General features: G+C 36.4%; 1 protein-coding gene across 1 annotated transcript in view; it reads right to left on the bottom strand.

The window, feature by feature from the left end:
* The window catches only part of OBSCN (obscurin, cytoskeletal calmodulin and titin-interacting RhoGEF), a 937,038-nt gene that overhangs the window by 393,294 nt on the left and 530,664 nt on the right, over positions 1–13,080 (bottom strand). Inside the window, 5 exon segments of the mRNA XM_053713767.1 lie at positions 816–918; positions 1,052–1,219; positions 4,322–4,435; positions 5,856–6,033; positions 11,804–11,962. Coding sequence (XP_053569742.1) covers positions 816–918; positions 1,052–1,219; positions 4,322–4,435; positions 5,856–6,033; positions 11,804–11,962 — 722 coding nt within the window.

Below are 13,080 nucleotides of genomic sequence, written 5' to 3'. Positions count from 1 at the left end.
GAAATAGTGTTTCTAGTCTACAATTGTGTTTTATAAATGTAATATTCAAATTTGAATGTGATATTCGAATGTAACATTCGAATTCGAATGTGACATTCGAATTCGAATGTGACATTCGAAAACTGTAAATAACATTCGAAAATCGAATTTTTAAGAATATTTGTTCTTATCAACATTCTATTATGTAAATCGAATTTCTACAATAACATTTGTTCTAAGATTCGAATTTGGATATGAACACATTCGCCCATCCCTACTTGTAATACCAGTGCACATTAGCGTGCGCTGGTATTACTCAGTTGAGCGGAAATATAGGACTTCTCCAGAACTCTGCCTTGCTACACAGGATTCTCACTAGTTTTGAAAGTTTCAAGCGCTCCCTAAAGACTCTACTGTTCAGGGATGCATACAACCTACACTAACCTATCCTAACCCCAGTTTCTCTCCTCCTGTGTTATCCCCCTAGCATATAAGCCTATGAGCCCAGCTATTTCCAGACTACCCCCATAAGAGCTGATTACAAAAGTGCAACTCTCGGCAGGGCCCTCTATCCATTTGATCCCATATGCATGTTACCTTGTATACCGCCTATGTTTATAGCACTGTGGAATCTGTTGTCACTCAACAAATACTTAATAATAATAAAATAAAGCAATGTTTTGCTCTCAACTTGTAATCTAGACATTTATTTGCATTTATTTACAGAGCACCAGACAGTCAGATGAAAGTTCTACCTCTTTATTTCATATATTGAAATTAATGTTGGTATTCAATATTTAATAAAATGAAGATCAAATAGGCAATCTGTGACTCACCTAATCTGTGGATATGGTGCTCCTTCAATGGTGCATGTAAACTGAGTATCTTCACCTTCCACAAAATAAGCATTATGCAGCTTGTTTACAAACCGTGGAGGAACTATTAAAGGAAAAAGTATTTTATTATTGTGTCCTAGATATACAAAATCCAAATGCTTGAGATTATTAATTATTATTTAACTAAATTAATGAATTAAAAACAAAAATAATTAAAAAGAAGAAACGACTCATACCTTGGACAAGGATCTTTCCTAATGTACTGGCATTTCCAGCGGCACTGGAAGCGAAACACATGTATTGCCCTGAATCAGCACCAGTCAGGTTATCCAAAATTAATGTGCAGGAACCATCAGGATCTTCAATAATAATGTGATGGGGATCAACTTCCACTGATTTTCCATCTTAAAGGGGAAAAGAAAAGATTATTAAAGGGACACTAAACCCAAATTTTTTATTTAATGATTCAGATAGAGCATGCAGAACCTGGGTTACGATTGTTTATCGGTGGGTAAATGTAGCCACCAATAAGCAATCGCTATCCAGGGTGCTGAACCTAAAATGGGCCGGCTCCAAAGATTTACATTCCTGCTTTTTAAATAAAGATAGCAAAAGGAAGAAAAATTGCTAATAGGAGTAATTAGAAATTTCGATTTATCAAGGGCCGAATGGAGCAGCGGTCTTAAGAAGCTGCTCCTTAACTGGTCTGCTGCCTCTGAGGCTGCGAACATCAATCTGCCCAATCCTATACGATCAGGTTGATTGACACCCCCTGCTAGCGGACTATTGGCCGAGAATCTGAAGGGGCGGCATTGCACAAGCAGTTCACCAGAACTGCTTGTGCAATGTTAAATGCCGACAGCATATGCTGTCGGCATTCAGCGATGTCTGGCGGACATTATAGGCTACAGCGTATAATGTCTGCCAGACATTGGTAAATCAGCCCCTATGGGGCCTATTTATCAAATGTCTGTCCGACATGATACGATCAGCGGATTATGTCCGACAGACAACGCTGAATGCGGACAGCATTATGCTCTCCGCATTCAGCACTGCACCAGCAGTTCTGCAGCCGCCCCCTGCAGGCCGCTAGCAGGGGGTGTCAATCAACCCGATCGTATTCGATCGGGTTGAATTCTGGCGATCGCTGTCCGCCTCCTCAGAGCAGGTAGATAGGTTATGGAGCAGCGATCTTTAGACCGCTGCTCCATAACTTGTGTTTCTGGCGAGCCTGAAGGCTCGTTGTATTACAAATTTAAAGTAAAATGTTTTCGCTCGCGTGCTAACCTGATGTGTGCAAAAAGCCAAACTTAGAATATTGCGACCATGTTAACGTATTCCCTCATAGAAGTCAATGGAGCAAAAAAAAAGTGGAAAAAAAACTAACACTCTACTCGTACGCAAACCTAATCACATACTTTCAAGTGCGCTAACCCAACATGAAAATATGAATATTTTACATTCCAATGTTCTTCATATAGCAGAATATGTTTTACTTATTCATAAATATATATTTCTATATGATGTTTTTTGCTAAAATATAAATATATATATATATATATATGTATATATATATATATATATATATATATATATATATATATATATTATATAATTTATATAGGTATAGATATATTCATAATTATATATATATATATAGGAATATCTATTTAAAAAAAAATATGCTATGTGCAGAACATTGGAATGTGATATATTTACAGTAAATGAACATAACACTTTATTAAATGAATATGAAATATGCTTTTTATTTTTTCATCTACTTAACTGCAAAGGGCTCCAATGCACTATGGGGCCTATCTATCAAGCTCTGAATGGCAGGCTCGCCAGAAACAGCAGCTATGAAGCAGCAGTCACAAAGACCGCTGCTCCATAACCTGTCCGCCTGCTCTGACAGACATCGCCGGAAATCAAACCGATCGAGTCCGATCGTGTTGATTGACACCCCCTGCTGGCGGCCCATTGGCCCAGTGCAATGCTGAATACGGTGAGCGTATGTCTATATATGTATACATATGTATTTATGTGTTTATATGTGTACAGTATATATGTCTATATATGTATACATATGTATTTATGTGTATATATGTCTATATATGTATACATATGTATTTATGTGTTTATATGTGTATATATGTCTATATATGAATACATATGTATTTATGTGTTTATATGTGTATATATGTCTATATATGAATACATATGTATTTATGTGTTTAAATGTGTATATATGTCTATATATGTATACATATGTATTTATATGTGTATATATGTCTATATATGTATACATATGTATTTATGTGTTTATATGTGTATATATGTCTATATATGTATACATATGTATTTATGTGTTTATATGTTATATTGTTATATATGTATACATATGTATTTATGTGTTTATATGTGTATATATGTCTATATATGTATACATATGTATTTATATGTGTATATATGACTGTATATATAAATATTCAGACATGTATATGTATGTATCTCTTTATTAGATGGTGTTATTATGAGTGTAACTATACTTTTAAATGTATTGTTTATTGTTTTGTGACATATATTGTTTTGCAAAACAGTCAACCAGAGTACTGTGGACACACCATACCGACGCACGTTAACTTCAATTGCGCTGAAGAGATCGCGTTTACGAACAGCCCTTTTCGTTTGTGCCACTTGTAATCTGGCCCATTATGGGGAATGGAGTCATGAGTTTAATGTCTCTTTTAAGTTAGGTATTAAAGGGACAGTCTAGTCAAAATTAACCTTTCATGATTCAGATAGGGCATGCAATTGTAAACAACTTTCCAATTTACTTTTATCAACAAATTTGCTTTGTTCTCTCGGTGGTATTTTTGAAAAGCTAAACCTAGGTAGGCTTAAACTGATTTCTAAACCATTGAAAACCGCCTCCTAGCTCAGAGCATTTTGAAAGTTTTTCACAGTTAGACAGTACTAGTTCATGTGTGTTATATAGATATCATTGTGCTCACTCCCATGGAGTTATTTAGGAGTCTGCACTGGTTGGCTAAACTGCATGTCTGTCAAAAGGGGGCAGTCTGCAGAAGCTTAGATACAAGGTATAATCACAGAGGTAAAAAAATATATTAATATAAAGTGTTGTTTATGCAAAAACTGGGTAATGGGTAATAAAGGGATTATCTATCTTTTTTAAACAATAAAAATTGTAGACTGTCCCTTTAAGGAGAGGAAGATTGATCAGGAAGAAAAGTGAAAGATATAAGGTAGAGAGTAATAATAATTCTTTATAAACTAGCACCCAAAATTAATTATATCTTGCAAAATTACTGTCAAAAATTTAAATCATTTTGAAAAACTTCACTATCACAAATATACTTTTTTTTTTGTTTGCTAACACTACAAAGAAAAATAACTTGTAAAAATGCGTGTTTCCTGTTTCTTGCTTTGACAGTACATTAGTTAGTTCCTTGCTGACAAAGCATAAGACATAACACAGAACGTACCTTTATACCAGGTGACAACAGGTTTCGGGGTCCCTGTTACCCGGCATGCCAGCTTAACAGTTTCTCCCAGCTCAGCGGTACAATCAGCCAGCACTTCTATAAATTCTGGTGGATCTGAAATATCAAGAAGGTTCGCATTATCTGGTATTTAATATGCATCTTGCTAATAGATTAGACACAACAACATAGCAAATTTTGTCATCTGTCTCTATATAAAGTGTAAACCAAATTTTCCTGTTAAAAAAAATGACAATAATGTGCTATTTAATGCAATAGGTCCAGTTATTATTTTGTATTATTTTATATTATTTTGTATTATTTTGTATTATTTTATATTATTTTGTATTATTTTGTATTATTTTATTATTGTAAAGCAATTAGAATTTGCTGCAATTGGACAGCTCAGCATAATAGAGCAGTAACGTCTTTAATATTGTGCATGCAGTGGCGAATTTAGGTTTTGTGCTGCGCTAGGCACTCACAATTCCCCCCCCCCCCCCCCCCCCAGGTTTTAGAACTTTTATAATAAATAAATAAATGAAGGTTCAGAGTTATCTCTAAACTGTAAAGCTCCATAAGAATTTTCTTATTATATCCCCCTAGAATGTAAGCTCCTTGGGCAAAATCTCCCATTATATACCTCTAAAGTAAGTAACTGTAAGCTTCTTACAGATATAACAAAGCCAGAGAGAGTGCAGAAATGTATTACACAAAAATATTAGACAGATACCTTAATATATATGATGTTTTTTGTAATATATATATATATATATATATATATATATATATATATATATATATATATATATAATATATATATATAAAAGAATATATACAGGTATATATAAATATTGAGAAATACAAAGAACATTTTTCTTCAAAGTGACAAACATTGGAATGTAAAATATTTATGTACAAAAATGATAAAAAACATAATTTATATCAATATTGAATATGTTTTTTCTTGTTTTCAGGTATTTGAGTGGAAAGGGCTCCAAAAATCTATATACATATGTCTAATGTGTGTACAGGTGTATATATGTGTTTATATGTGTTATAGCCCTTTTTATTCAAATACCTTGTCATATACCATAGATCTTTCAACCTTATAACTTGTTAAATTATTATTTCTATGAATCATAACAATCAGATAGTGTATATATGAGTGTAACACTTTATTTTAATGTATTTATGTTGTGTTAGGTGCAACTTTCTATTTCTATTTAGCCCTAACCCTTTCATCAGGACTTCAGTTGCGCTAACCCAACAAGCGTTTACTTTCAACTTGTAATATGAGCGCAAGTTAACATAGCGCAATTCTGCAATATCGCACAACACGCTAAGGATATCGCTCCACTTGTAATCTTGCCCATTGCTGTGTAGCTCATCAGATGCCAAAATGTGGTCTCAGACTATTTTCCTTTTGTTTTAAGTATCCAGTGTTTTTACATATATATTACTGGACAGCCACCTGAAACACCTGGCAACATTACATTCTATACACTCTATAAAAAAAGACCATAACAGTACTTACTCCACAATGGCAGGCTAAAGCGATGTTGTATGCCGCAAATCTCTTTCACCCAAGCATTTTTAATGATGAAAGTACGAGCCTGTAGCAGATACTTGCGTACTGAATCTTCTCTCTCATGCCAGATCTCAAAAGCTCTATCATCGCCTTCAATTTGATCGTTCACATCTATATTCGTCAGCTGAGAGACAAGCGAGCATTTAAAAATTTGAGACAAGAGAAAAAATGGCTTAGCATGGATCACTAGAGGTTAATTATTATTAAAATGTGTAAAGCTTCACCCACATATTTTCTATGAGGGTATAAAAAAAGCTGTAGCATAATTTTAAATATGCTGTCTTTGAAGAGTTATTTCTAAAACAGTAGATTTTTTTAGAAATGTATTATGTTTAAAGCAAACTAATTAAAGATTTGTAACTGAAATTCTTCTTATAAGATAAGACATTTTTTTATTTTCACAAAAGACACCTGGGGGTCGATCCGATATAAAGCGTCGCCCGCAAAAGTCGGCGACGCCAATATTTGCGCGGATTTGGTATCACATATACGGCGTAACCTAGATGTTACGCCCGTATATTTTCTGCCGTCGCCCGCAGTTTTTTGGGCCATAGGCAGGTATACCAAACCCGCGCAGTGTTTGGTATCCAATATGCAGCGTAAGGACTTACGTGGCGAAAATGGAGAAAACTTACTCATTTTCACCCTCGCCACAAAAAGCAGCCGTAAGAAGCCTTACGCTGACTATTGGAGGCCCGTAACTCCCTAAAACTAACTAGAAAATAAACCTAACGCATGCGCGCAATGTCTATCTCCCTGTCAACCGCGATCTGCTAAAATAAACCTAACAACACTAACGCATGCGCAATGTCTATCTCCCTGGTCAACCGCGATCCCCCCCCCCCCGAAATCCCTAATAAAGTTATTACCCCCTAAACCGCCGCTCCCGGACCCCGCCAGCCATCTACATAAACTAACCCCCTACTGTGAGCCTCTAAAACCGCCGCCATCCTACCTTATCTATCCCCTATTCTGACCCCTTACACCGCCGCCACCTATATAAAATTATTAACCCCTAATGTAAGCCCCTTACACGCCGCCATCTCTATTAAAATGATTAACCCCTAATTTAATCTACCTACCCCGCCGCCAGCTATATTATCTATATTATACCTAAGTATATTATAGTTAATATAGTTATTACATTATATATATTAACTATATTAACCCTAATTATATTAGGGTTAATATAGTTAAATATAGTTACTATAGTATTTATATTAACTATATTAACTCTATCTAACCCCTAACTAAATTTATATTAAATTAATCTAATTCATTTATAAACTAAAATATTCCTATTTAAAATCTAAATACCTTACCTTTAAAATAAACCCTAGATAGCTACAATAATAATTAATAATTACATTGTAGCTATTGTTAGGGTTAATATTTATTTTACAGGTAAATTGTTAATTATTTTAACTAGGTATAATAGATATTAAATAGTTATTAACTATTTAATATCTACCTAGTTAAAATAATTACCCAATTACCTGTAAAATAAATCCTAACCTAAGTTACAAAATACACTACACTATCCATAAATTTAATAAACTACTAACATCTATCTAAAAATACAATTAAATTAACTAAACTAAATTACAAAAAAAAACAAACACTAAATTACAAAAAATAAAAAAAAGATTACAAGATATTTAAGCTAATTACAACCTATTCTAAGCCCCTATTAAAATAATAAACCCCCAAAATAAAAAAATTCCCTGCCCCTATTCTAAATTCAACAAATTTCAAAGCTCTTTACCTTACCAGCCCTTAAAAGGGCCTTTTGTGGGGCATGCCCCAAAGATTCAGCTCTTTTGCATACAACAAATACAATACCCCCCCCATTACAACCCACCACCCACATACCCCTATTCTAAAACCCACCCAAACCCCCCTTTAAAAAAGCCTAACACTACCCCCCTGAAGATCTCCCTACCTTGTCTTCACCCACACCGGCCGAACTCCTGATCCGTCGGGCGATGTCTTCCTCCAAGCGGCAAAGAAGAATTCTTCCTCCGGCGTTGTCTTCCTCCAAGCGGCAAAGAAGAATTCTTCCTCCGGCGACGTCTTCCTCAAGCGGCAGTCAAAGTCTTCATTCTTCCGGCGGCATCTTCAATCTTCTTTCTTTCGCTCCGCCGCCGCGGAGCATCCATCCCGGGCCGACTGCTGAACTTGGAATGATGTACCTTTAAATGACGACATCCAAGATGGCGTCCGCCGAATTCCGATTGGCTGATAGGATTCTATCAGCTGATAGAATCCTATCAGCCAATCGGAATTCGGGCGGACGCCATCTTGGATGACGTCATTTAAAGGTACATCATTCCAAGTTCAGCAGTCGGCCGGGATGGATGCTCCGCGGCGGCGGAGCAAAGAAAGAAGATTGAAGATGCCGCCGGGAAGAATAAAGACTTTGCTGCCGCTTGGAGGAAGACCGTCCGCCGGAGGAAGAATTCTTCTTTGCCGCTTGGAGGGAAGACATCGCCGGAGGAAGAATTCTTCTTTGCCGCTTGGAGGAAGACATCGCCCGGATCGGATCAGGAGTTCGGCCCGTGTGTGGTGAAGACAAGGTAGGGAGATCTTCAGGGGGGTAGTGTTAGGCTTTTTTAAGGGGGGTTTGGGTGGGTTTAGAATAGGGGTATGTGGGTGGTGGGTTGCAAGGGGGGGGGTATTGTATTTGTTGTATGCAAAAGAGCTGAATTCTTTGGGCATGCCCCACAAAAGGCCCTTTTAAGGGCTGGTAAGGTAAAGAGCTTTTGAAATTTGTTGAATTTAGAATAGGGCAGGGAATTTTTTTTATTTTGGGGGTTTATTATTTTATTAGGGGGCTTAGAATAGGTGTAATTAGCTTAAATATCTTGTAATCTTTTTTTTATTTTTTGTAATTTAGTGTTTGTTTTTTTTTGTAATTTAGTTTAGTTAATTTAATTGTATTTTTAGATAGATGTTAGTAGTTTATTAAATTTATTGATAGTGTAGGTGTATTTGTAACTTAGGTTAGGATTTATTTTACAGGTAATTGGGTAATTATTTTAACTAGGTAGATATTAAATAGTTAATAACTATTTAATATCTATTATAACTAGTTAAAATAATTAACAATTTACCTGTAAAATAAATATTAACCCTAACATAGCTACAATGTAATTATTAATTATATTGTAGCTATCTTAGGGTATATTTATAGGTAAGTATTTAGATTTAAATAGGAATATTTTAGTTTATAAATGAATTAGATTAATTTAATATAAATTTAGTTAGGGTTAGATATAGTTAATATAAATACTATAGTAACTATATTAACTATATTAACCCTAATATAATTAGGGTTAATATAGTTAATATATATAATGTAATAACTATATTAACTATAATATACTTAGGGTTAATATAGATAATATAGCTGGCGGCGGGGTAGGTAGATTAAATTAGGGGTTAATCATTTTATAGAGATGGCGGCGGTGTAAGGGGCTTACATTAGGGGTTAATCATTTTAATAGAGATGGCGGCGGTGTAAGGGGCTTACATTAGGGGTTAATAATTTTATATAGATGGCGGCGGTGTTAGGGGCTCACTTTAGGGGGTTATAGATATAATATAGCTGGCGGCGGGGTACGGGAGCGGCGGTTTAGGGGTTAATAATTTTATTAGGTTGCGGCGGGGGAAAGGAGCGGCGGTTTAGGGGTTAATAGCATTTTTATTGGTTAGGCTAGGGAGGGGGGATAGCGGATAGAGGGTTAGACAGTGCGGGCTATGTTAGGGAGGCGTGTTAGACAGTGCGGGCTATGTTAGGGAGGCGTGTTAGACAGTGCGGGTGTTTTAAACTTTAGTCAGGTTTTTATAGGCGCCGGCAGTTTCTAACGTGGCGCAAGTCACTGGCGACGCCAGAAATGTGTACTTACGCAGATTTCTGGACATCGCTGGTTTGTGAGACTTACGGCACGTTAGCATCTGACGGCGACCTATATGGGATGGCTCGAGTTGCGAGCTGAAACTGCGGGCGACGCCGGTTCCCTCGCTTGCGCGCAAAACTGCCGATCGATATCGGATCGCGCCCCAAGATGGACTGTGTTTTTGACCAAGGGGTTACTAATAAACATAGCAGATTGTTACACTGCATTTAAAGGGACAGTCTAGTCAAAATTAAACCTTCACGATTCAGATAGGCATGCATTTTTTAAACAACTTTCCAATTTCCTTTTATCATCAAATTTACTTTGCTCTCTTGGTATTCTTTACTGAAAGCTAAGCCTAGGTAGGCTCATATGCTAATTTCTAAGTCTTTGAAGGCCGACACTTTTGACAGTTTTTGACAGTTAGACAGCGCTAATACCTGTGTGTCATATAGATAACATTGCGCTAACTCCAGTAGAGTTATTTAGGAGTCAGCACTGATTGGCTAAAATGCAAGCCTGTCAAAAGAACTGAAATAAGGGGGCAGTTTGCAGAGGCTTAGATACAAGGTAATCACAGAGGTAAAAATGTATTAATATAACTGTGTTGGTTATGCAAAACTGTGGAATGGGTAATAAAGGGATCATCTATCTTTTTAAACAATACAAATTCTACTGTAGACTGTCCCTTTAATGATTTTGCACTTCTGATAGAATAACAATTTAAAGGGGTTATTTGATATAATATATCCTCCCTATAAGCATTAAACATAATACTTTTATGTATAATTTTAATATTTAAGCACAAAGATAAACGTATTTTTTACATGGATATCACTTTTTAAATGCATATTAATATAAAGTTATGTTTATGGACCATACAGCACTTTATTTATATAATGTATTCCTGATTAATCATTATATTGTTCATTGTCCATTATAAGTCTCTACTTGTTCACGGGTTTGGGTATCTTAAAAGAAAATCTATTATTGCTTTACTTCAATTGTGTATCAAGAACAAATTCTACATGAAATTGAATGAATTACATCATGTTATAAAATAATAGAACAGATAAGTACAGTTGTGAGAGAGTGACACTGTTGGGGGATGTACTCATATTTAAAACAACAGAGGTGAGGCCAATTAATTATGTTAAAATGGAGATCAGAAAACAAACAAACATGCAATGCCACTCTTTTCATTCTTAAAGGGACAGTCTACACTACAATTGTTATTGTTTAAAAAGATAGATAACACCTTTACTACTCCGATCCGAGAACACAAATAACAAAAAAAAAAATCAAATTTCTTCTATTATTAAATTTGACTCTTTTCCTTGGTGTTCTTGTTGTAGTTGAAACATAGTTCCACAAGATCATATTGATGTCCTGAACACTATATGCCAGCAGTGTTTCCATCAATGTCTGTGGCAATGTTATACATTGTTTTGCAGTCACCATTGGTGTGTAGTGCTTAAGACACATGCATACTTTACTTTCGGTCATCATGGAAAGGAACTTAGGGGCCGATTTATCAACTGTCTGTCCGACATGATCCGCTCATCGGATCATGTCCGACAGACATCGCTGAATGCCGACAGCATACACTGTCGACATTTAACATTCCACAAGCAGTCCTGGTGAACTGCTTGTGCAATGCCGCCCCCTGCAGATTCGCGGGCAATCGGCCGCTAGCAGGGGGTGTCAATCAACTAGTATGCAATAAGGCGGATTGATGTCTGCAGCCTCAGAACAGGCGGACGAGTTAAAGAGCAGCTGCTTCTTAACTGATGTTTCCTGCGAGCCTTCAGGCTCGCGCGGAAACAAGGGCATCAGGGGCCATTCAGCCCTTGATAAATCAGACCCTTAGTTTCAACAAAGAAGACCAAAACAAAAGAAGTCAATTTGATCATAAAACCTTGATTTTGACATCCCAACCCCTTTAAGACAGTGTTCTGTACACAAACCTCAGGACAATCTACATAAGAAACAGACCTTCATCATGTTCTTGAAGACGTAGCTGTAGGTATCTGTTCTAGTGTCTCGCTTAGGTTTACAGATGAGAAGATAGTTCTTAAAGAGGAATAGGTGACGGTTATGGCCTTTCCATGCCATTCGGGCACCAGGGGCTCCTTCCCACACGATGAAGTGACCCTAAAAACAAAAGTAAGGAAGAAAATGTGTAGAACTAAATTATAACCTACTGGAGCTGAAAAGACACAATCATTTAACCAACAGGACAAAGGGAAATATTAACCCTGAGTCTGTCTCTGCACATGAAGAACAGATGTGTTTAAGAATTAAAATAAATTCTGGTTAATATCATTGAATCATTTCCAAACGCCTAGATTTAGAGTTTTGTCGGTAACGACCCGCGTAGCTAACGCATGGTTTTTAGAGTTCACAGCCAATAGAATACGAGCTCAATCTGATTGGCTGATTGGATCAGCCAATCAGATTGAACTTGAATCTGATTGGCTGATTCTATCAGCCAATCAGAATTTTCCTACCTTAATTCCGATTGGCTGATAGAATCCTATCAGCCAATCGGAATTCGAGGGACGCCATCTTGGATGACGTCCCTTAAAGGAACCGTCATTCGCCGGGAAGTCGTCGGTGAAGATGGATGTTCCGCATCGGCGGGATGAACATGGATCCGGAAGAAAGAAGATTGAAGATGCCGCTTGATAGAAGACTTCAGCCGGATCATGGACCTCTTCAGCTCCCGCTTGGATGAAGACTTCAGTCGGATCATGGACCTCTTCAGCCCCCCGCTTGGGCTTGAATGAAGACTTCGGAGGCTCCTCAGGGACCGATCAGTGAACCCGGTGTGGTGAAGACAAGGTAGGGAGATCTTCAGGGGCTTAGTGTTAGGTTTATTTAAGGGGGGTTTGGGGTTAGATTAAGGGTATGTGGGTGGTGGGTTGTAATGTTGGGGGGATATTGTATGTTTTTTTTTTACAGGCAAAAGAGCTGAATTCTTTGGGGCATGCCCCGCAAAAGGTCCTTTTCAGGGCTGGTAAGGTAAAAGAGCTTTTCTATTTTAATTTTAGAATAGGGTAGGGCATTTTTTTATTTTGGCGGTCTTTGCTATTTTATTAGGGGGCTTAGAGTAGGTGTAATTAGTTTAAAATTGTTGTATATTTTTCTAATATTTGTAAATATTTTTTTATTTTTTGTAACTTAGTTCTTTTTATTTTTTGTACTTTAGTTAGTTTATTTAATTGTATTTATTTGTAGGTATTGAATTTAATTAATTTATTGATAGTGTA

This window comes from Bombina bombina, chromosome 5 (assembly GCF_027579735.1).
Source record: "Bombina bombina isolate aBomBom1 chromosome 5, aBomBom1.pri, whole genome shotgun sequence".
In the NCBI taxonomy this organism is placed as follows: domain Eukaryota; kingdom Metazoa; phylum Chordata; class Amphibia; order Anura; family Bombinatoridae; genus Bombina; species Bombina bombina.
The sequence above is the reverse complement of the archived record's forward strand: the minus strand, read 5'-3'. Positions and strand labels throughout refer to the sequence as shown.